At 37.6% G+C, this 25898-nt stretch overlaps 1 protein-coding gene across 2 annotated transcripts; it reads right to left on the bottom strand.

Annotated features, from left to right (window-relative positions):
* Positions 1 to 15939: 15939 nt before the first annotated feature.
* LOC107826979 (uncharacterized) lies at positions 15940 to 23898 on the bottom strand. Of its 2 annotated transcripts, none has more exons than XM_016654021.2 (6): positions 23449 to 23891; positions 21265 to 21417; positions 20997 to 21090; positions 20757 to 20839; positions 17919 to 18072; positions 15940 to 16412 (listed from the first exon to the last, which is right to left on the bottom strand). In XM_016654021.2, exons 1-6 carry the CDS (start codon positions 23611 to 23613, stop codon positions 16177 to 16179), a joined length of 885 nt encoding a protein of 294 aa, XP_016509507.2. In that variant the 5' UTR covers positions 23614 to 23891; the 3' UTR covers positions 15940 to 16176. The 2 variants fall into 2 exon arrangements, with proteins under 2 accessions (XP_016509507.2, XP_016509508.2); XM_016654022.2 differs by having other exon boundaries at positions 16281 to 16420; positions 23449 to 23898.
* Positions 23899 to 25898: the final 2000 nt, after the last annotated feature.

Genomic DNA, 25898 nt, shown 5'->3' with positions numbered 1-25898 from the left:
GCCAAAGAATAAGAAAGGAAAGACATCTTGGTTCTGATTTTATTTCTTCACAATCTATATTATTTCTTGTTGAATGAGATAGGACAAATGTTTGTAATCAAATTCCAATTGTATTAAATGTTGAAGAAGACCCAAAGACGTTTCAAGAAGCAATGTCTTCTAGAGACACTGCTTTATGGAAAGAGGCCATTAATGATGAAATGGACTCAATTATATCCAACAACACTTGGGTTTTGGTTGATCTTCCTCTTGGATCAAAACCTATAGGTTGTAAGTGGGTCTTTAGGAGAAAGTACAATACAGATGGTTCTGTCCAAACCTTCAAAGCAAGATTAGTTGCAAAAGGTTTCACTCAAAAGGAAGGCATAGACTATTTTGATACATATGCTCCTGTTGCAAGAATAACATCGATTAGAGTCCTTTTATCCTTGGCCTCTATCTATGATCTTTACGTACATCAAATGGATGTTAAAACAGCCTTTTTAAATGGGAACCTTAGTGAAGAAATATATATGCAACAACCTGAAGGATTTGTTCTTCCGGGAAACAAGAAGAAAGTTTGTAAATTGATAAAGTCTCTTTATGGTCTTAAACAAGCGCCTAAACAGTGGCATGAAAGATTTGATAGTGTAATACTATCAACCGGATTCGTACATAATAATGCAGACATGTGCATTTACTCTAAATTTACAAAAGAATATGGAGTAATAATTTGTTTATATGTCGATGACATGCTGATTTTTGGTACGAATCTACAAGGAATTACCGAGACCAAAAAGTATCTAACCTCAGTTTTTAAAATGAAGGATTTAAATGAAGTTGATACTATTTTGGGAATCAAGGTCAAAAGAGATAACAAGCAAGTGACTTTGTCACAAGCACATTATATAGATAAAATCCTTACTAAATTCAGTCATTTAGGAATAAAGGGGTATAATACTCCTTATGATTCTAGTGTTAAGCTAACTGCAAATACTGGAAGAGCAGTAGCACAGTTGGAGTATGCAAGTGCGATAGGTAGTATGATGTATGCAATGCATTGCACTAGACCCGACATTGCATTTGCTGTTTGTAAACTTTCAAGGTTTACCAGTAATCCAGGTAATGATCATTGGAAAGCAATAAGTAGAGTACTTGGATATTTAAAATATACAAAGCACTTAGGCATTTGCTATAATGGTTTTCCTAATGTATTAGAGGGATATTCTGATGCAAGTTGGATTACAAGTGTTAATGATAATAAATCCACATCAGGATGGATATTTACTCTAGGCGGTGGAGCCATTAGTTGGGCATCCAAGAAACAAACATGTATTTCCCATTCTACTATGGAATCTGAATTTATTGCATTAGCAGCTGCTGGAAAAGAAGCAGAATGGCTGAGGAATATGTTACTTGATATAAAGTTGTGGCCACAACCTATGCCAGCCATTTCCATATTCTGTGATAGTGAGACTACAATGTGTGTTGCTCACAATAAAATATATAATGGGAAATCGAGACATATAAGCTTGAGACATGCTTATATAAGAGAATTAATTACAAATGGAGCTATAGCTATAATATATGTGAGATCAAATAAGAATTTGGCTGATCCACTTACGAAGCCATTAGGTAGAGATGTAGTACAACAAACTTGTGGAGAGATGGGGCTGAGACCCTTAAATTAAATACAAGGAATAGGAACCCCACTTTGAGTTAGTATACACTCTAACAATATAAGTTCAATGGGTAATAACAAGTTACTTGTATTGTTTAAGCACTGATCTCCTCTTTAGGAGCCCTAATTCTAATGTACTACTTACTGTTATATGAGGAGTTAAGGAGTTGTTAAATGCTTGTTATAACAGGGGCATAAAGACAAACTCCAAAGTGCATACTGTTACATGAAGAGGTTGATTAATCTTAATGGAATTATTAATGTCTGGAGTAACAGGAACATATTAACTAATTCCACCTATATGAATATTGAAATGGTGCCGCTTCTAACAAGATTTAAAGGGTTGATCTTGTAAATATTCATGAATTCAGGATGAGCACATGGCCGTAAACGTGCTAAAGTGAATACTAGATTTTCTAAGCTACAAGATAACGCTGTGTGTGTGGTATTTTTGGTTTTGGCACAAGGATTTGTGGTTCAAATCTTAAGATACCATTAATTTCGTCAAAACTTTAAAATACTTACACTAAAGGAAAGTTCAAATCTGTAAAAGATACTTTCAATTATTCACAAGTGTTATGAAGTGAAATAACAAACTAGTGGGGGATTGTAAGATAGTTTGTTATTGGCAAGTTGGAAGTGGGACATTTATTACTCGTACCGTGCCTGTTAGTCTCGGAACTGATCATTATGAAATAGCGCATAACAGGCACGAGATTGACTCAACAGGTACGAGTTTGTCTCAACAGGTACGAGATTGTCTCAACAGGCACGAGACTGACTCAACATGCACGAGATTGTCTCAATAGGCACGAGACTGACTCAACAGACACGAGATTAACTCAACAGGCACGAGATCCTAGAGTTAATTATTTATTTGAATTTTGAATTCAAAATTCGAATAAATAGTCGTGTCTGTTTGTGAAACAATACATCTTTTCTGAAAGGGTCTATTGGTTGCTTATAAATACACAAGAATTCCAACGAAGTGGAGATAGAAAATCACAAGTGTTATTGCAGGCTTTGTTGTATCCTGAAGAGAATCGTTTTGTATTTTCCCTAAATTAGTATACATGCGATAACTCTTTAAGGACAGTCGATTTTCACGCCTCAAAGCCAATTTTGATTATTATTTTCTAACAAGTAGTTCAATCGTATCGCCACTTTTTTAAAAGCACATGATAAAACTTGAAAACTGAAGATGTAAAGAAAATTACTACTTTGAAGCTAATTAAGAACTGAAATTATGCATTGGAAGTCAAAAGTAAGAGTGTTACAAAGTTGAGGCACAGCCCATGATCTCCTACTTCTAGCTATAACACCCTCGTCGCCTCATGTTTTATTCATCAACTCACTAACTACCTTCTACCCTTCCCACAAGTTCTTCATGCATGGCACTTGGCTTAGAAGCGAATCCTGCAACATAAATATATTAGTACTACGTAAGTCCAAAAAACTAAAATAGAACCACATCTAAATCACATATTTAGAAAATTCTTTAGACGGTCATCAATGTATAAAACTTATACTCACGTTTCACAGTTGGTGTTCATGGAGACAGGAAAGCCAACTTTGATTTTACAAGCAGTGAGAAGTTGGCTAAGGAACTTGTCTTGTACCCCAACAAAGTTCTTCACACCAGCCTTAAGGCATCTGCAGATAGCCTTCTTGTCATCCACAGACTTCACACTTTGAGCCAACTGTTGCAGTCCACTGCAACATGGCGCCGACGGCTTTGCATCCTTCCCTGTGGCAAAGGAGATACAGGCGGCTGCCTTCATGTCCACGGTGTCACAAGGAATGGCTGCTTCATTGATCTGAGCAAGAACAAAGAGAACGGAAAGGCAGAGGGCAACTGAGTACAAAAGGTTCTTCATGGTGTTTTTCTTGAAAAAATAAAGAAATTTGATTTATTTTATGAACCTTTTGAGTGTTGCGTTATGAGTTGGTGAAAGGGTGAAGGGGTTTTGGGGGTTTATATAGAGGAGGAGGGATTGGAGGATTTTGGTTCTTGGGGTCTGGGGATTTTGAGTCTTCCAAAAAGGTATGGTGGTTGGAGTTTGCAATAGTGTAATCTCATTGGGATGGGTGCAATGTTGATGTTGATGTTTCTTGTCTAACGTCTAGGGGTTACAAATATTGGAGTTTGCAATAACCTGTATTTGGAACCTGCGATACACAACAAGCATGTATGGAAAGAACTCGTCCTTTTTATTTATCGCTTTAATTAAACAGATTTATTTAATTTATAGGCCATATGCGCACTTTTCACCTTTTTTGCCCCATTTGCGCGGCCGTGGACTTGTCGCACACTTTTCACCCGGTTATGTTGTGAATTTGAGAAAAAGAAAAACATAAAAGTTGTAGTCTTTTAAATTAGCTTTCCAAAAATATATTGTGGAGCCAACACAGAGTTCTGAACGAAAAATTATGTGTATTTTACTAGACAGTGAGCCATATGCCTGCTCGATTCTTCGTTCATTCTTAACTATCATCCGTTGATCCCCGTACACGATCCCGGCTTAATTCCTTGGGATTTTACTCAGACTTCAAAGCTCCAAATCACTTGAATTCATTTCATAACATCTACATAGCTCGGAATCACTTCTATAAGGCATAAAACACACAATTAGTGCAAAACACTAGCGATTAAAGCTCAAACTCAATTAAAGTGCAGTAAATTAGAGTGTAATAAGCGACTAAAATACATAATTATAGCCTATCATCAATACCCCACACTTAAACCATTGCTCGTCCTCGAGCAATCAAACTACACTTTATATAGACACGACCTTTTTAAACAATTCTCCTAACTCATCACACCAAGAATATTTAAAATAGACTAAGCACAAAAGCGTAACATCTTCACCTCAAGATTTGACTCACAAGTCCACACATTATTCACAACTCTCCCACTAACTCTAACATAAAGGTCAAGGATTACCTTTCCTTCATGAATCATGTGCCCTCCCACAACAAAAGAGAGTAGTTCCACAATCAATAAAAATTCAAGAACAATTAGGAACTCAAGATAGACAGAATTCACTCACTCTTAGAAACGATATTCATGTGCCACAAAAGATGCACCATAGGCTTGCCCGTAATGTACTACTCTACTAATGGAGCTCATTCAGTCAAGGATCAAGTAGGACTTTTTAACTGATTGTAATATAGGCTACGGGATGGGTAGGATACATTTGGATATAAGAGTGACTACACCTCCCTAAGCACTTTAATACATATACTTTAACACTACAGCCCATACTTATGTCAAACCAAAATTCCACCTTCATTTCAATTTATATTACCCCATACTTCTTTAAGCACCGGTATATCACTACCCACCACCATCAAGAATTATTTTTCATACAATACAACTATTTTCTATTCATCTTTTTTTCTTTCAATCCAAGTGGCTTTTATTGACATTTTTTTTTTCAAACGGCGCACATTTCTCCTTATTTCATTTGTTCCACTCAAAAGTCAAACCACCACCCATACTTTAACTTTTACATAATTCATCACAATTCAAATGCTCATGAGAGGTCAAAAGGTTCAAATAGATGGTTAATTTAAATAAATGGGTAAGGCTTGTAATGTGGTTGCCAAAGAAACAGGATTACAGGCTCAAAGGAGTTAACTACGATATATATATATATATATAAATATACATATCTGGCTCAATAAAGAAACACCTATATCACTTCCAAGACTGAACAAAACTACTATTTCGCTTTGCAAACACACAGGGCAAGTTCTAGACATCAAATGCAACACACAGAATAACACAAAAACTTACACACACATGACACATAACTCACTAAGGATTGGACTCATCAAGACACTCAAAACAATTAAGCAAAGTTAAGGTCATACAATTTAAGGTACTTCTACAAGAGTCAAAAACTGAGCCTAAACGTCACAACCAAAGTACTCACTATTCTCAAGGCATAACAAATTCAAGAGATATTGCTTCAATTCGTAACACAACATAAAGAAAAACCAAGGGGTAATTGCTACACCACCTAACAAAAGGATTTTTTCTTTTCTTTTTCTTTTCATTAGACTTAAATCCCTCAAGGAAATTGTCTAATAGATTCATCGTCGAGAAAAGTCCAATCTTTTTAAAAAAAATTATTCAATTAAACTAACACAGTTAAAATAGCATAGAAAGTCATCAAGATAATTTTCTCATCCACACTTAAAATTGTGCATTCTCCCCAATGCATACCATAACTAATAAGAGGGTAAAAAAAATTCTATGGTAGGCCAAAGGCCGAAGCACTAGCAGCTCATGGGTACTTAAACTTCTCCCAAGTTTGGTCCTTCGTGTGGGTACCTCACACTTAGTTCCAACCATCTGGTTTGCTGTTGCATCCTTCTAATAGCATTGCTTTCCATGCTCCTAGAAAATAAAAAATCGACACCACAAAAATAATACAATTAAAAAAATAGTAAAGCTGGGTTGCCTCCCAACAAACGCTTGATTTAATGTCGCGGCACGACGCGAATCACTTTCTGCCTCCACTTTGAACTTATGAATTGGACCTTAAGTTTTGATTCTGCTATATGATCATGCTCCTGGGGTGGTGGAACGAATCTGACTGACCCAATAAAATAATGTAGTATGCTGCACTTCTTGACCTTTAGATAAGATGTGTAATCCCGACTTTCTGGCAAGAAGAATTCTAGAATGTAGGCATCTTGTTCCTTATTCCTTGATTCCTTAAGTGGCTCGGATGACTCTATTTCTATATCATCATCCAACAATCATATATATATATATATATATATGGCTCAACCAAGAAACACCTATACCACTTCTAAGACTGAACAAAACTACTATTTCGCTTTGCAAACACAGGGCAAATTCTAGATATCAAATGCAATGAACAGAATAACACAAAGCCTTACACTCACATGGCACATAACTCACTTAGGATTGGACTCATCGAGACACTCTAGTAAAAGCAGTTAAGTAATATTAAGGTCATACAATTTAAGGTACTTCTACAAGAGTCAAAAACTAAGCCTAAGCGTCACAACCAAAGTACTCACTATTCTCAAGGCATAACAAAGTCAAGAGATATTGCTTCAATTCGTAACACAGCACATTGGCTCCTATTCCCAAAAAAACTAGCTACACCTGGTCCAAACAAAACCCATGGAAAAGAACTGCGACACAAAGAAAAATTAAGGGGTAATTTCTACACTACCTAACAAAAGATTTTTTTTTTCTTTTTTCTTTCTTTAGACTTAAATCCCTTAAAAAATTGTCTAATAGATTCATCGTCGGGAAAAGTTCAATCTTTTAAAAAAAATTATTCGATTAAACTAACACAATTAAAATAGCATAGAAAGTCACCTAGATAACCTCCTCACCCCACACTTAAAATTGTGCATTGTCCCTAATGCACACCATAACTAATAAGAGGGTAAAAGAAACTCTCTGGTAGGCCAAAGGCCGAAGCACTAGCAGCTCATGGGGTACTCAGACTTCTCCCAAGCTTGGTCCTTCGTATGAGTACCTCACACTTAGTTCTAACCATTTGGTTTGCTCTTTCATCCTTCAAATAGCTTTGCTTTTCATTCTCCTAGAAAATCAAAAATCGACACTATAAAAAAAAGCAGTAAAGCTGGATTGACCCCCAACAAGCGCTTGATATAATATCGTGGCACGACGCAAATCACTTTCTGCCTCCTTTTTGAACTTATGAATTGGACCCCAAGTTTTGATTCTGCTCTATGATCATACTCCTGGAGTTGTGAAACGAATCTGACTGGCCCAATAAAATAATATAGTATGTTGTATTTCTTAGCCTTTAGATGAGATGCGTAATCCCGACTTTCTGGCAAGAAGAATTCCAGAATGTAGGCATCTTGTTCCTTATTCCTTGATTCCTCAAGTGGCTTGGATGACTCTATTTCTATATCATCATCCAAACACAATGTGGAAAATTCTTGGAGAGTGGACCAATGCGCTCAACTACATGAACATTGAGATTGTCAATACCCTCAATAACAATGACACTAGAGTCAGCTAAATATGTATCCTCAATGTCCTTAGTTGACTCTAGTATCTCTTATACAACATCGGCATCCTCAAAATCTAGTTCGATTGATTGTTGAAGTTCTACTCTAGCCTTCTCCACCAACACCTCTCGTATTTTTTTAAAACCTCCATTATAATGGCAATTTCTGCAGTCAATTCATGCTCTTCTTGGCTACTATCTACAATGTAAGCTTGTTGCGCTTTACAAGGTTCAATTAGTTTATTCGCTTGAGCCTCCAAGTGGTAAATTGTTGCCTCTTGCCTTTGTATCTGCCATGGTTTCTCATCATATTGTTCCACATGGCACTTTATCATATCCTTGATCTCTTTTGGGTCATCATCCCTGGGTTCTTTATTCCTATTAGCTTCATAAGAAAAAGAAGAACCATCAAAGTAAGGGGTTGGGGGAATATAATAAATATAAGCACAATCATGAAAGTGACCATCTTGACCACCACACATATCACACACATTCCACACATAAAATTGAGTTGGTGCATATAACTCGCTCTCAAAAATATTTTGATAATTTTGCCATGCGTGGTTTTCTCCACTATATGCATGAGGAGGATTAAAAGTAGAATTACACATATCAAACTCTCATAATTTCAAGATGCAATGTTTTTAAAATCAACAAGTAAAACAAACAAAAAAAATCAAATACAAAAAATAAAAATAAAAGTTAAAACTTGAAACCTAGCAATATGTACACCTACAGCTATACTGTTAGTTCTCTGGCTATAACGCCAAAATTTGATCACGCCCAACTATGCCTTATAAAAAGGACCATGTGGTCGTTGTAAATATATTCCGGTTTACAAGTCCGGAGTCGAATCTCACAGAGAACTAAGGCTTAGCTACATTTGTTGCATATTACTAAGAAGACAAGCTCGAACAATTCCTAAGTTATAAATATTAAGATTCTTATATCTAATTAACTAACAAATTAAATTAGTAGATTAACAACTAAAGATACTACGGGTTGAAGAAAAGATTAAGGAGGTTTAGAGTTATGATTTTTTTTTTCAATTATCGGAATCCTTCCCGCTACGTCTTGTTGCTTCTCTCAGCCTTAAATCTCTTTATTCAAGCTGCAATTTCTTAGGTTTTGTAGTTTCTCATCTTTCAATCTACTTATTTTTCTTTTTTCTTTATTTTGTATTGAAGCTTCAAGTGGTTCTTATTTATTTTGTGAAATTCTCCATTTGGTGGTTTAGGATCTCTGTAAAGTATTTTCAATTTAATTTGAAATAGGTTTTTAGTTTAGCTGTTATTGTTTGCTTCTAATAATTCTAATAGCTGTCGAATAGAAGCTAGAGGTTTCTTGGCTTTTCTAGATCTGGTTCTTCAGCTGTGGTTGAGCTGTTATTGAATAATAGATCTGATTTTCTCCTAATAGTCCAAAGCATCTCTCCCACTCTCTCTCTATGAGTTGCTACAGTCCTAAACTGGAGGAAGCTACAAAGATCATTCTTTCCTCTACACTCTATTATTCTTTCACAGTTAAAGCACGGTTCAAAGCACGGTTCGTGAACTTGTTTGAGTTTGATTGCTATTTCGGTCGTCTGTAACCGCACTATATTTTGTCGGAGCACCAGAGTTTTTTGTTAATTGAATCTTCCTTAAAGGTCAACTCCTCCCATTACTATTTTACTGATTTTGTTGTTGATTCTTGGTTTAACTCTTGTAGATATTAATTGTAGTGTCAAAGTTGGTTTGAGTTAGCTGTTTTTTAACAATCCGTATAGAGTATTAATGTCTGAACTTGGTTTAGTTTAATTTTTTCAGATCTCCTGTGTTTAACATTTCCCCCCGAATATTTTGGCTCATTGTATCGATTTTTATCATTAATTCAATTAATTGAGTTCTCCATTATTTTGACTGTTAGATCTAAGGGTCTCAAATGATTATTAGATCTAAGGTTTAGGAGAAATAGGGTGAGTTGGGAAATCTATTTATTGCTTGTTGGATATCGGATTTTTAGGTTTGAATTTATTTTCATACGTTTTATTTTTACCCTTTTTTCTCTACTCCACAGTCTAGTCGTACGTTGTTGTTTCTCCTTTTGTTTTGTCCTTTTATTTTTAACATTCCTTTTAGGTTTATTGGTTTTGTCCTTTTGCGTCCCAAATCTGCCCCCACCCCCTTATATTCTCATTTTCTTCTTCTCCTTTCTTGGTACATTTTATATTGTTGGGGTTATACCAGTGGTAGCGGTGATAGCTCCTTCTGGTTTTTGGGTCGTGGTATTTTCTGTGTTTTCAGGAATTATCGGAGTATTGGAGACAAGTTGGGCGCACGAGCACTAGCAAAGGAGAGCAACCTGGGCGAGTGTCAGCAAAGGGTAGTAGGAAGTGGTGCGTGAGCGTACAACTACATCGAGTACAACAAATCAGCCACAGGTTTTGTTATCGGGAGTTGGTACCTCCTGTTTTACTGTTTCCCTTTTGGCGTTAGCTAAATTATTGTTACTTTACTTCACAATAGTTAAACCTTTCAACTAGGATACTAGTTACCACTTGTTTCCTTCTAGTTTGATTTATTGTCCGTTGTGCATTAGCGAGTCTTCTCTAGATTGTTGTAGGTGTAGTGGCTGCAGTCTGGGATGATAGAATAAGGGCATGTCCTCGGGTGGGGCATAGTATGGGGCTGGGGTCAGGGGGTGGGTCGGGTAGCAGGGGAGGTAGAGGGGGCAAGGGAGCCTATAGGTTGAGAATCGGGTCATGGAACATAAGTTCACTAACGAGTAAATCCATAGAGTTGGCGAAAATCCTGCAGAAGAGGAAGATTAATATAGCGTGTGTCCAGGAGACTAGGTCGGTCGGATCGAGGGCGAAAAACGTGGATGGGTATAAGTTGTGGTACTCTGGTGTTCTGAGGGGTAAGAATGGAGTGGGTATCCTGGTAGATAGCCATCTTAGAGAGTCCGTGGTAGAGGTCAGGCGGGTGAATGGTAGACTAATGACTATTAAGTTGGTGGTGGGTGAGGGTACTTTAAATGTCGTTAGCGCGTATGCACCGCAAACAGGCTTGGATGAGGATATTAAGAGGCGCTTTTGGGAGGGGTTGGATGAGATTGTCGTAGTATACCACCTTCTGAGAGGTTATTCATAGGAGGAGATTTCAATGGTCACATTGGGTCATCTGCAGGTGGGTACACTGAGGTGCATAGCGGCTTTGGTTTCGGGGAGAGGAACGGAGGGGGCATTTTGCTGCTGGACTTTGCCAAGGTTTTCGATCTAGTCATTACGAACTCGAGTTTTACGAAGCAGGATGAACATTTGGTTACTTACCAAAGTTCGGTGGCGAAGACTCAGATTGACTATCTCCTCCTCAGGAGATGCGACAGAAGGTTGTGCAAGGACTGCAAGGTTATCCCAGGTGAGACCCTCTCAACGCAGCATAGGCTTTTGGTGATGGACATTTGTATTAGGATAAGGAGGAAGAAGAGGTTAGTACAAGGACTCCCCAAGATTAGGTGGGGCGCCTTAACTAAGGACAAAGCTAAGGAGTTGGGAGGAAGGTTATCGGCAATGGGAGCTTGAAGAAGTAGTGGGGATGCAAACACAATGTGGTCGACAACGGCGGACTATATAAGAAAGGCGGCGAGAGAGGTGTTAGGGATATCTACGGGCCACAATGGTGGCCACAAAGGAGATTGGTGGTGGAATGCAGTTGTCCAAAGTAAAGTGGAAGCAAAGAAGGCGGCTTACCTACGGTTAGTAGGGAGCACTGACGAGGAGGAGAAGAGAGAGAACAGTCAAAGGTATAAGGTAGCTAGGAAGGAGGCGAAGATGGCAATGACGGAGGCTAAGACGACAGCTTTTGCTTGTCTGTATGAGGAAATAAGGAACAAAGGTGGGGAGAAGAAGTTATTCCGACTCGCTAAGGCGAGAGAGAGGACAACTCAGGATCTGGACCAAGTGAGGTGCATAAAAGATGATGACGGCAAAGTTTTGATGGGAGATGACCAGATTAAGAAGAGGTGGCAGACCTACTTTCATAAACTTTTAAGTGAAGAAGGGGATCAGGATATTATACTTGGGGAATTGAGGAATGCCCACTGTCACCATGAATTAAGTAATTGTAGGGACATTGAGATCAATGAAGTAATAGAGGCAATGCGTAAGATAAGAAGGGGCAGAGCTACCGGGCCAGACGAAATTCCGGTTGAACTGTGGAGGTGTATGGGTAGAGCAGACTTGGAATGGCTTACTGCATTGTTTAGTGTTATATTCAAGACTAATAGGATGCCTGAAGAGTGGAGGTAGAGTACAATGGTCCCATTGTATAAGAACAAAGGTGATGTCCAGAGCTGTAACAACTATAGGGGCATCAAATTACTAAGTCATACCATGAAAGTTTGGGAGAGAGTGGTAGAGATGAGAGTGCGAAGGATGGTGTCTATTTCAGACAACCAGTTCGGGTTCATGCCGGGGCGATCTACCTCAGAAGCTATCCACCTTACTAGGAGGATGGTGGAACAGTTTAGAGATAGGAAGAAGGATCTCCACATGGTGTTTATTGATCTGGAGAAAGCGTACGATAGGGTTCCTAGGAAGGTCTTATGGAGCTGCTTAGAGGATAAAGGGGTCCCGATTGACTATATTAGGGTAATTAAAGACATGTATGCTAGAGCTAAGACTCGGGTCAGGACAGTAGGAGACGACTCTGAACACTTTCCAGTTATTACGGGGTTGCACCAAGGGTCTACGCTCAGCCCATTCCTATTTGCCCTGGTGATGGATGCACTGACTCATCATATTCAAGGGGAGGTGCCATGGTGCATGCTATTTGCTGATGACATTATTCTAATTGACGAGACATGAGGTGGCGTCAACGAGAGGATAGAGATTTGGATACATGCTCTTGAGTCTAAAGGTTTCAAGTTGAGTAGGACAAAGACGGAATACCTCGAGTGCAAATTTGGAGTTGAGCCGACGGAAGCGGGAGTTGAAGTGAGGCTTGACTCTTAAGTCATTCCCAAGAGGGGTAGTTTCAAGTACCTTGGATCGGTTATTCAGGGGATCAGGGAGATTGACGAGGATGTCACACACCGTATAGGGGTGGGGTGGATGAAGTGGAGGTTAGCATCGGGAGTCTTGTGTGACAAGAAAGTGCCACCGTTACTAAAAGGTAAGTTTTATAGAGTAGTGGTTAGGCCTGCCATGTTATATGGAACTGAATGTTGGCCGGTAAAGAACTCACACATCCAGAAGATAAAAGTAGCAGAGATGAGGATGTTGAGGTGAATGTGAAGGCATACAAGGATGGATAAGATTAGGAATGAAGATATTCGAGAGAAGGTGGGCGTAGCCCCCATGGAGGACAAGATGCGGGAAGTAAGACTCAGATGGTTCGGGCACATTCAGAGGAGGAGCACTGATGCACCGGTGAGGAGGTGTGAGCGACTGGCTGTAGTGGGCACGCGGAGAGGTAGAGGGCGACCTAAGAAGTATTGGGGAGAGGTGATCAGACAGGACATGGCGCGACTTAGGATTACTGAGGACATGGCCCTTGACAGGGAATTATGGAGGTCGAGCATTAAGGTTGTAGGTTAGGGGAAAGTTGCGAATATTTCTACAACACAATAGAGTGAGACTAGCTAGTTAGGAGTTAGACTAAGAATGTCATTGGTCGTTTATTGATGCAGGGCTTTACCTGCTAGTTTTTACTATACCAACCACTTATTTCGTATTTCGTATTCTGTATTTCATATCTCTTATATTGTTGTTATTGTATTATGCATTTTTTATGGTACTAATATATCGGCTCCTGATGCTTTTTTTGAGCCGAGGGTCTCCTGGAAACAGCCTCTCTACCCTTCGGGGTAGGGGTAAGGTCTACGTACATATTACCCTCCCCAGACCCCACTTGTGGGATTATACTGGGTCGTTGTTGTTGTTGTTGTTGTTGTTGTTGTTGTGGTCTTCCCGCTACGTCTTCTATAATTTCGCCTAAGTATTCTACCGATCATGAGCGCTCTGAGTGTTGTAATTCTCTCCCGAGTAACTACTAAAATTTACTAGACATATTCTCCCGAATTACGCTAGCTGACATTAAATATGGCTCACTCGGATCGCACCAAGGTTTCGTTATCCATAATCCCATATTCAAACCCTCCGTATTGATCCCTCATATACGTTAGGAGTGATGTTGTTTAACAACTACTTATATATGCACTCTCTCCCGAGTAGTACACAATAATTAGGCACAATCAATTGAGAGCTCTTCAACCAACCACAATAATAACGTAGTTGAACAAATAGAGAAAAGGTATGACTCAATTATATAAAAGTATAACAAGAATTTATCCTACAAAAGGTTCTATCAAAACTCTAGATAATAAATTAGCTATTCATAATAGTATGCATAACTACAAAACTAGAATTCATAACCAATAATGGAAATAGGAAGAAGGAAGTGAAAAAATCGTAGAAGAATTCTCCGCCTTGCTCCTAGTGTGTTCTTGCCTCCTTAGGTCGAATCTCAGGTCTCCCCGGCGGCTCCGTGCTCTCCCTAGGTCTAAAGTGTGTCAAAAAAGTCCTCAAAATACCATTTTTTCATGTATATATACCAAGTAGGGTCGGGCCCAAACAATTATCCATTTTCCTACGCAAAAAAAAAAGACACTTTTTCGGACAGGACGTGCGCCGCCGCGCACCTAAAGTGTGCCCGCGCACTTGGCCGCACACTTTTCACCCTTTCTGCCCCATATGCGCGGTCAGTGCACGGCCACGCACTTGCCGCACACATTTCACCCTTTTCTGTTGGGAATTTGAGAAAACATAGAATATGAAAGTTGTAGCCCTTTGAATTAGCTTTCCAAAAATTTATTGTGGAGCTCAAATGGATTTCTGAGCTAAGGATATGTGTATTTTACTAGACAGTGCGTAATATACCTACTCGATTCTTCGTTCGTTCTTAACTATCATTCGTTGATCCCCAAACATGATCCCGGCTTAATTCCTTGGGCTTTTACTCAGACTTCAAAGCTCCAAATCATTTAAATTCATTTCATAACATTTACATTAGCTCGGAATCACTCCTATAAGGTATAAAACACACAATTAGTACAAAACACTAGCGATTAAAGCTCAAACTCAATTAAAGTGCAGCAAATTAGAGTGTAATAAGCGACTAAAATACGTAAGTATAGCCTAATCATGAGGTAAAAATATATATTAATTAATTATGGTTAGGTAATAATAGAAGTTTATGTAAAAATAAATATTACTCTCTCCGTTCACTTTTACTTGTCCAATATTCTAAAAATAAATTTTCACTTTTACTTGTCACTTTTAACATATCAAGAGAATACAATTTCTTTTTTCCTGTTATACCCACAATATTAATTACTTATTTCAAATTATTTTCTCAAATCCTTTAAAAATATGCATCAATTAATATGGGTATCATGGTAAATTATGCACTTCATTTATTATTTCTTAAGAGATGTACAAAGTCCATAGTGGACAAGTAAAAATGATCGGAGGAAGTATATATTTATTGATTTGATGTAAATATCCGATTTAGTGTGGTGAAATCAGAAACTTTATTAAAGATGTTCAAAGTTTAATATACATGTACAAAAAATAATTTGATGTATATATGGAGTATAATTGTTTATATACCTAGTATAAATTTTTTATGAACACCCTTCACTTCTAAATGAATGGAAGTTTTGAGATCTAGAAAATCTTCTATATCGTTCAACATGTAGATATAGAAGATTTTTTGGATCTCCAACGGGGAGAGAACACTCTGTGACTTCCATTCATTTAGAATTTTTGCACTATGTTTTACTTTTTCATACAGTTTTTACTATAATACTATACAAACTCTGAGTTGGGTGTGTCAGTTTGAACCTGTTCATCGGGGCATTTCACCGTGAGTGTTCTTACCTTTTCTCAGGCAGGAAAGGCACTCCGGAGCAGCTCACAACAAGTTGATATTTCCTCTCAAATTTTTATAATTGAAAGCTGGTTAACTTATTAATTTTTCATAATAAAGAACGTTATTGTTGTTTAAAATCAGTCTAATAACGGAGTAAAGTGTTTTCAAAATTGTCATAATAAGTGTTTTCTAAACTAATTTTGGTCAGAAATGTAATAGCAGTATCTGGGGACATGCATATATCAAAGCAAATGTTATTTGCCTGACTGGAAATGCCACCAGGACACTTGAGCACCACATCAGACCGAAAAAAAAAATACAGATATGGAAGTGAAATAAACAGTCATTTGTTACTTATTTCAGTCTTCGTGTCAACTCGGGGAGAACTTCTCAATTCATTCCAGGGAGCAACTGTACGATCTCTTTTTTAAGCACAAATAAAAGTGAAACTGTAATTTGTTGCTTATTTCACAGTTTAATTAGAAGATAATATTCCTGTAAGGACCAACTAAGAAAACAAGCTGCTGCTCGAATATGATCAGGGAAGGATCAATCAAAACCAAGTAGATCACCAAGGAATTTGTTGAGCATCCCATGCAAAGAACTTGCCATTATCAGATCTCTTTGTGTTGTTTATGATGCTGAGCAGCTTCTGAACAGAGTACTCTTTGGCGAAAAGTTTTTCTTTTGGAACATTTCTTTGAAATGGTTTAGAGAGATCAGTGTCCACCGTGCCTGGGTGCAACAAAATGCATATAATTGGATCCTTCTTGCGCGCAAATTCCACCGCCACATTCTTTGTTACTGCAGCACTAAGACATGGTTAGCATGAACTAAAGATTTAGTCCCACTTGAGGACTTATCTAATAATTTCAGTCAGACTATTCAGGTACACAACAAGCCAACCTCGTCATTATTGACTTTAACTCACTACACCACTGTATATATTTATCCTATAAAGAGTCTGGGGCACTTTAACGCCTTTTCATCAGTGTCGGAGCTCACTAAACTTAAGATCGAAGAGCCAAAAAAAATTAGTTTCTCCCTTTTCTGATTTCCATACTCAACAAGACTTGAAAAACAAATATATGTGATGAAATCTTAATTAACCAATGTTGCAAATAGCACCAGAAAGCATTCAAGTGTTATCTTGTTTGGTTGCTTACAAAATAGTACAAGGAAAGGAAAAACAACCAGGAACTCGTCATGCATTCTGTAGAACCAATTTCCTTGTGTATTTTGCAATGTCCTCAAAAGCAGGAAAGAAAACCAAATATTTGTAGCTGAATTTAAAGGGACATGGGTCCAGAAATATGCATAACATTTCACCAAGATTTTGCTTGGTTATTTAGCAGACCTCAACATATATTGAATTACCCTAACATTAAGTCATTGTATTATGGAATTATAGAAATGCTTGAAGAAGTTTATCCCGAACTAAAAAAGAAACATTCCAACGTTTTCTCATAATCATACTGAATTGTTATTGTGTGTGTCCACAAGAAATGATACTCGGAAGAAAATGCACCACGTAATGGCAGATGTGCCCTACACTAGTGATATCTGTCGAATTACATTATTGGATTCTTGTCCCAAAACAATCAAAACATAGCCAAGTATGTCCCAAGCATTGATGAGTTTAAGGGTGCTGGTGTCGCTAATCATCTCTAAACTGAGTTGTAAGCAAGATAGAAAGGATACGGAGAGAGGAATGAACTTCACACTCAATATCCTTTAAGGAGAGAAAACTAAATTACTCACCTATCCTATGATTCTTTAGGCAAAAAAACATTTATCTAGTTAAGATTTGCGCTCCAGACTGAGCCAGAAGAAGTTAAAACCTGGCCAAGGTGAAGACTGTCGTGTTTGGACCCCTACTACCACCAGTCTCTTGACAGCATCTACCATATAATTTATAAGAGAAGCTCTTTGGTTGAAGTGAGCGGACATTCTAGTGATCATCTAAAGCTGATTCTCATTTCCCCTACAATTGACTTTCCAGTTCATAAAATGCATAAAACTGGAACCATTGTTTTATCTCTTTTCTTTGTTTCTCCTTTTCCTGTTAAGTGGTTAATACAATTAGTAATTGTTTCCTAACCGTGCAACATATCCTCAAATCCTTGTACGCAAAATCTTGCCTTCGATGATCATGCTAGAGATATCTATAATACATTTGGTATCATTTTTCTATTATCTTACACCATATATTGCTGGATCAAAGAAAGTTCATGGAAAACTTCAACTTTACCATCCATAAGCAGAAGTTAAATAAGTAACCGGTTAAATGGATTTATTTAAGAAGCATACACTGATTCAAGGCCGTCTTAGATGCACGATAGGAATGCCACCCTCCCAAACTATTGTCTCCAATCGATCCCACCCTTGCGCTTAAGTTAGCAACAACAGCAAAATCCTTGTCAGTACCAGACCCACCTCCAGCTTTCAGCAAAGGCCACATATGCTGTTCACCCAAAACATAAACTAAAGGTTACAACATGTAAGGTAATGAGGTATTCAATATGAAAAAGATAAAGGTAAATTTAACATTGAGAATCCTCAATTTTTGACAAGATATAATATAACAGAATCTCTTATCAGCACATCCCTGTTACATTTTTTTAGCAATGCAGCACTTGGTAACTCATGAAACACGTGTATGGGCAGATCATTCTTCTAAGTTTCTTGATATAACTAGTGGACGGCTAACTTTAGCAAGATCTCTCCTTTTTTTTTCCAATGAGTCTAACTTTAGCAAGATCTTCTATGCAGAAAGTCCAGCAATCAGATTCTTGTACGCTCGATGATGGTTTCCCCTTAATTCACCAGGATAATAAAAAATTTCCAACTTCAATTGATGATGGCGGCTCAATATAATTGAGATAGGAAAATATGATTTATCTAGATTAGTCTATAGGGCAGGTTTCAAGTTGAGCAGGACTAAGATTAAGTACTTGGAGTGCAAGTTCAGCGATGTTACGGAGGAATTGGACAACGACGTGAGGCTTGATTCACAAGTCATCCCCAAGAAAGGAAGTTTTAAGAACCTTAGGTCGATTATCCAGGGAAACGGGGAAATCGACGAGGATGCCATGTACCGTATAGGGGGAAGGTTGGATGAAATGGAGGTTAGCATCTGGTGTTTTGTGTGACAAGAAGGTGCCCTTGGAACTTAAAGGTAGGTTCTACAGAGCGGTGGTTAGACCGGCCAAGTTGTATGGGTCAGAATGTTGGCCAGTTAAGATTGCCCATATCCAGAAGATGAAAGTAGCAAAAATGAGGATGTTGAGATGGATGTGCGGGCACACGAGGTTGAATAATATTAGGAATGAAGATATTCGAGCAAGGGTGGGCGTGACTCCCATGGAAGACAAAATGCGGGACGTGAGGCTTAGATGGTTCGAGCACGTGTAGAGGAGAAGCCTAGATGCCCTGGTTAGGAGGTGCGAGCGGTTGGCTCTGATGGGTATGAGGAGAGACAGAGGGCGGCCAAAAAAGTATTGGGGAGAGGTGATCAGGCAGGACATGACGCAACTTCAGCTCACCGAGGACGCGGCCCTTGATACGAAGGTATGGAGGGAGAGCATTAGGGTTTGAAGGTTAGTAGCTAGTTGAGCGTTTTTCTACTCCGTTCTGTGTTTAAGTCTAGTCAGTCAGTGTCGTGTTTTAGTATGTCAGCGGTACATGTTGTGCTCGTACTATTTTCTAGGACCTTGTCACTGCATTGATTATTGATATTGCTCATTGATACTGCTTTTTCAGGTATATTTTCTGACTCTTGGCTCGCTGGTACTATCTTTCTGATTACGTTGTTGTTACTATTCTATTGCCGCATTTCATCTTCTTGTGTTGAGGGTCTATTCAAAAACAACCTCACTACCCCCAGGATAGGGGTAAGGTCTGCGTACACACTACCCTCCCCAGACCCCACTTGTGGGACTATACTGGGTTGTTGTTGTGGTTGTTGTTGTAGTCTATTTTATTGTTCAAATCTATAGGAAACCTAAAGGATCTGGTGGTCCTCTTTCTTAACTTCTATCAAGTTAGCTTTGCTAACAACAAAGAGTTAGACAAGCTATTATTCAACCCTCTTGAGGGAAGCACTTGCCAAAAATCTTGAAATGGAAACTTTAAGGTTCTGGACTAAGATTCAGCATGACAGCGAGTCCGACAATAAGGTTCCTATATGCTCCATGTTTATTTTTCGCTAAATTCACCAAGATAATCCAATCCACCTTAATTTGATGATGGCAGTTCAATACAACTCAGATAGGATAATATATTTTATTCAGATTACTTTATTTTATTGTTCAAAATTTATAGGAAACATAAAGCATCTGCCTGTCTTCTATCTTAACTTCTATCAAGTTAGACAAGCTAGTATTCAACCCTCTGAAGGAAGATTTGCTAAAAATTCTTTGAAATGGAAACCTTAATACTCTGGACTAAGATCTCTCATTATGACAACAAGGAATTTCTACATACTGAGACATCTCCGACAAATTAGAATTGTGCAGATTATTGAAGGATATTTTACCACGTTATCTTTTCTCCACTTCTTCGCTTAGGTTGTGATGTATAGTTTGTTAATAACTGGTTATTAAACATTACTACTAACAAAGGGTTAGAGATCGCTGCGTTAATAACTCATAAGGTTTAAGAGAGATTCAAAGTCTCACAGAATACCAGGGTTCTTGTCTGCGCGGTTCGAAATAGTGATGTGCGCCTACCAACACATCAAGCGCTGCGCTCTTACCAGTAAGCCTAACCCTTGGTGGCCTGTTTGATGATTATTGATGAAAAAATATTGAAAATGTTCGTCTTTGGGAAAAGAAAGTTGCTACTCTATTATAATCTGCTTGGTCAGCAAATTTTGGTATAAAGGAGGCAAACTTCAACTAAGTGGTTTAGCTTCATTGTCAGGTTAAAAAATATTAGCTCCTTCTCTTCAAGGAGAGAGGGAGACAATTCCTGATCATTTACACGTTAACAGGGTAATAACTAGTTTGTCGGTCAAACATCAGGTACAAGATATTCATGGTTGAGCATTCAAATTCTTGATTGCTCAGAAATGGTTGCTGCTGCAAAAGAAATGATACAGAAATAGTTCTTTTTGCCTGCAGCATGGCAGAAACTAAAATACCGCACCTTAATAACCAAAATTGGACCAACAGCATTGATATCATAAGCAAGAAGCAAGGATGATCTCTGCACCTTACTCAGTGTTGTTTCTGTACTGAAAAAAGAGAGAAGATAAATGATTCACTTCACCAATTCTATAATTCAACGAAAGGGAAGGATCATCTATCTGTTTCATCATTATAAGTCGCAACAATGTCCAATCTAAGATTGATAAATGTATTAAAACAAAACAAAGAAACAATATACCTGGCTGCATAACATTGGGTATTGAAAGAACACCAGATGCATTAATTAGAAGGTTTAGCGAGCCATATTTGTCTATGATCGATTTGGCTGAGTCCTGAGAATTAGCGTTGTTATGAAATACTAGAAAGTACATGAACAAACAAGACTGACAAGAATCCAAGAAATACTCAAATGATTCTTTTGGCAAGTGGAGCTAAGTTAGTCATCCCACTTATGAACAAAAAGGATAAAGGAAAAAGTGGGTAAGGAACTAACTATTGAAATATACCTCCATAGTGCTTTCCACTGTAAGATCTAACTGATGAATGTCAAGGCGCTCCGGAAACTTATTCTTCAACTCCAGAAGCCCTGGTGCTGCACTAGGATTACGACACGTTGCAACAATATAGCCTTTGTCATTTCTCTCTAACAATTGTCTGACCTGCATTAGTGGGAAACTCAGGTAAAACATTGCTTGAGCAGTTAAAGAATATGATAATTAACTGACAATCAAAGTTCATTAATGATTGGACGAAATAGAGGTAATGTTGGTTTATCCTGTTCGAAGAATTATTCCCATGCACAGAAAATTATATCAAGAAATGCTAAATTTTAGGGTTGGCAAAAGATTTGAACTCTTATACTCGGACCACCCTACCGAAAACAAAAGTTCATGTAGACAGATATCAAATAAGGAATTTAACGAACCTAATGATTACTCCAGTAAGTCAAGCCAAATTCTTGATTTATATGTCAGCCATACCTGATAAGGTCATAGAGAAAAAATTTCTACTGCTTTGTTTCAAATTTCATGAAGGTTGTAAGATTTCATTTCATTTGTGCAAATTTTGGCTGTGACATGGGAATCACGAAAAATGAGATGGCAAAGGGAGACCTATGGAAAAGAAAGGAAAAGAGAAAAAGAATGGAAAATGAAGAAGAAAAGAAATTGGAAATCCAGTCTATATTTTAACTTGCTGTATGGATAAGGGTGCACTACACCCAATGATTTGGATTATAAAAGAACTTGGTCCTTTACGTGCAATTATGCCAAAGGCGCCCTACAGCCATTTCCCTGGATCAAAGGCTTAATCTAAAACCTGGTACCAGAGAAAGACTTTGGTTTATGATTCCACCTTCTTCATCAAAATAATATACTAGGCACGCTCTGCTTGTGTTAGGTGCAAAATTCTTCTATTTGAACTAAGCAGAGACAACATCAATTCAAGAAAGAGGGCTAAAAGTAAAAGAATACCCAGAATCAAGAAATCCCTTTCAGGTTTTCAACATTATTGCTACGGTATTCAGAATAAGACACAGACTTTCCATTAATACCCCCAAAAACCAATATAATCTAGAGACACAGAAAGGCACTCTTTACCATAGTCGAAGCAATTTCTTTAATCAGCAATAGCATGCCATATTATGTTAGACAAATTAGACAATGCCCATAATCTCCGTCTATATTGCTGAGATTTAAGTGGTTCATACTTGGCATAATAGGCATCTGCACTAAATGGACCTTAATTGCATCTTTTCATCAAAAGAATCATGCAATTAAACAGTTAAACACTTGAAGCAACAAATAATGCCGGATCAATCAAATGCTCAAGCCGTACAGCACATAGGACAGCATACAATGTCTTATGATAGATGCCTATGTAAGCGCTAACTTATTCTTCACAATTAAAGACAAGCAGTTCAAAATTTCAAATACTACTATATGGTACTACATAGGAACAGTCCTCGAACACTATAATGAATTATTCTCTCTAATAAATAACTCTCTGTTCCATTTTATGGGACGATTTTTGACTAAAAAACAAAAGGGAACCTCGGTGCCCAGACCACCCCATTCAAGCAAGGTTTGGGGAATGGCCGCACCCCAAGGGTGTGATGTATATAATGTACTCCCTCCCTCCCATTTTATGTGACACTATTCGCTTTTCGAGAGTCAATTTGACTAATCTTTGAAGCTAAATTAGGTTACGTTAACTCAATATTTTAAAATTAAAATTTAGATATTTAAAGACTATATGAAAAGTAATATAAGTTGTAATGATTCTCATGTCAATATGATGAAAAAATACATTTTAAAATATTAGTCAAAGTTCACATAGTTTGAATTTCGAGAAGCCAAAAGTGTCACATAAATTGAGACCAAGGGAAAATTCTATCTTTTAAGATCACATGTCATCTCTATGAGTATATGATGTAAAATCGAAATGCTAAAAGCAAACAGTTCTCAAATAAACAAATCTATCAATCATCTTAGAAAGGACTAAAAGGAAAAAAATGTATGGAATGAAAGTTTATGTGATACTTGTTTCCTAGTTAATTCGTTACAAAAAGAATGATATATTTTTATATCTGAAAACCAAACGTATGAGCTTTTGTAAAAATTTATGCCCACACACATTTTATAGCATAGAAGAAACAGATAAAGAGAGAGGGAGAAAGAAAGAAGACTTACAAATTCCAAGCCAATGCCCCTGGAAGCTCCTTGAACCATTGAAACGCCTCCTTCCCATGTCGGCGCAGAAGCTGAAGTGGAGAATGCGTACCTTCTCCTTTCCAGAACTGGTCCGAGATATGGCCTGGCCATGAAAATCCGCTGGCTAAGAAGATTGAACTTCATCCTGCAGCTACTGAATCACGAAATTCCAACTATAAATCAGAACTTTTGTAAGTTCTGGTCGATCTTATTCGTGTGGGTTTGGCAAATGGAAGTGTTACTAGTATGAGAAAGGGAAATTGGCGAAGGCGCAGTGAACGTTGCATTCGTAACTTAGTTTCTTTTAACAACCTTTTGCGTCTGGTGCTCAAGGCTTTTATGAAGAGAAATCAGCCACGTCGTTACGGTAGAGGAGTGGAAATTGCATATGTGGCACTGTACTTTGCCCTCCTTTCTTGGACCCTGCATAAGGGATTCCTGCACCGAACTAACCTGCCTCGAATAAATGTTCACTTAGGGATCGTTTGGTACGAGCTATAAAAATTTAATATTAATTTAATACTTTGTTCGGTTAGTAAACTTGGTATAATTATTCCGGAATTAAAATTAGTACTAGGATAACTTATACTTTGTAGGGATGGGGTAATTAGTGCCGAATTAACTTATATCTTCTTCTTAGAAATTATGCAATTGTCATTTTTAATTCAACATACCAAACAGTAGATAAAAAATAATACCAGCATAACTAATCCTAGCATAAGCAGTATTCAAACCAAACGACCCCTTACACTGATATTTATATCAATTTAAAAATTAAAATATATATCATTTAGCTATTGTTTTGTTATATTTATATATTATTATTTATATATAAAAAATTATTGGTTTGGTACAAACCTACCGATAAATTTATATATATGCACTTATTTTATTTGAACAGTAAATCAAATAATTTGAGAATTAAATGCGAAAGAGGGCATTAACTTAATCTTAGAAAATTTAAGATATACCGTGGCGGGAGCACCGGGAGAAATTAGACTTCGCCCATTCGCGTTATTCGAAGCACCCGATAACGCATGCTTCATTTCTGTCATTACCTTATCCTACCGTGTGAGATGGCCTAGAATGGCCTCTTGTTGCTCGTACAGGACCCTTACCGCTTCGACGATGTGCTCCTCTTCGGCATTATCAAGAGTCGCTTCTCGAACATGTCACGGGTATCGCCTTCCGCGGTGTGGCCTCGTTCCCCTCGTTGCAGGTATCGCTGATTGAATCCTCATGCCGAGGGTGATTTCTTTGGGCCTCAAGGTTGTGTGTGTTGTTAACACCATTATTTGCCATTTTTATGATTTTTGCTAAGAACAAATAATCAAACACGTTAGTAAAAGAGGCATGGACCAACTTAATTACACAACTGTCTAAGCCTCACGGTGGGTGCCAAATTGTTTACCCGTAAAATTCTACAATTTATATTGAACTTTGAATAGCGCGTAGCGTATGTTTTTCAGAAAAATCATATGCTTTACAATGATAATATAGCTCACTATTTATAGCTACACTTAGGGAACAAGGTCCTAGGATCAAGTCTCCCTTTAAGGTCAATTATGAGGATCATTGAAGAATATATAACGACGGGTAGTGAATGTCATATTTCTTGTAATGTGTAGTGTACTTAATGCTGTAGAATATTATTCATTAGATATTACTGGGTGGCAGACATTTATTTCATCTTTATGTGTATCATTCTCTCTGATAACAGACGAGATCGTTGCCTTCTATTTCAACTATTTTTTGTCTTTGGTTCCGCGTGTCACTTCCTCATACAATTATTTAATACAAAGTATTTTACCCTATACAACGTGTTAGTAGATTGGTGCATTAGTTAGTGAGTGAGTTGTAGGGTAGATAATGAATGAGTGAGTGAGTGGATGAAAGTAATAAAGGTCATAATTTAAATTATGGGAAGAACATGCAAGAGTAATTACATGGAACTATGACACTTCCAAGTTCTTGACATAATGGTAATTCATAAGAGATCATGGCCACTTCCTCCCCTTAATACAATACAAATTAATATCAAACTTTTACTATTAAAAGGCACCATTTCTCCAACAAAAAGCACTAGAACATTCAAATTAAGTTTATTGCGTATGTCAGTTCAACAAAAAAAAAAATTATTTTGTATGTCATCAGTATATATTGTCGAATAATATACTTTTGTGATACAATGATAAGTATTCCTTCAATTTTAATCAGTGATTTTAAGATTCGAGCTCTAAACTCATGAAGTCGTCTTTGTTAGGGAAAACGGTTTATCCTCCAACATAAAATTGTCTAGTGCGATTCTGACTTTATTGGGGGCTTTAACTCGAATACTGAACCAGTGGGGAAAAAAAAGATAAACAAATAACAAGCAGCATGCACTCTTTTTTCCAAATAAATAATTATCTTAATAAATAATTATAAAA

The sequence above is a fragment of the Nicotiana tabacum genome, chromosome 3, assembly GCF_000715075.1.
Source record: "Nicotiana tabacum cultivar K326 chromosome 3, ASM71507v2, whole genome shotgun sequence".
Classification (NCBI taxonomy): Eukaryota; Viridiplantae; Streptophyta; class Magnoliopsida; order Solanales; family Solanaceae; genus Nicotiana; species Nicotiana tabacum.
This window is presented reverse-complemented; position numbering and strand designations above follow the sequence as displayed.

Bases quoted from the DNA above. Each gene is read 5' to 3' on its own strand.
- LOC107826979 (XM_016654021.2), bottom strand. From the start codon at position 23,613: ATGAAGTTCAATCTTCTTAGCCAGCGGATTTTCATGGCCAGGCCATAT. The intron at 20,840-20,996 runs GTATATTGTTTC...TTTTCAGTACAG, and splicing joins ACCCAATGTTATGCAGCCAG to AAACAACACTGAGTAAGGTG. The intron at 18,073-20,756 runs GTGCGGTATTTT...TTGGGTGAACAG, and splicing joins GTCCAATTTTGGTTATTAAG to CATATGTGGCCTTTGCTGAA.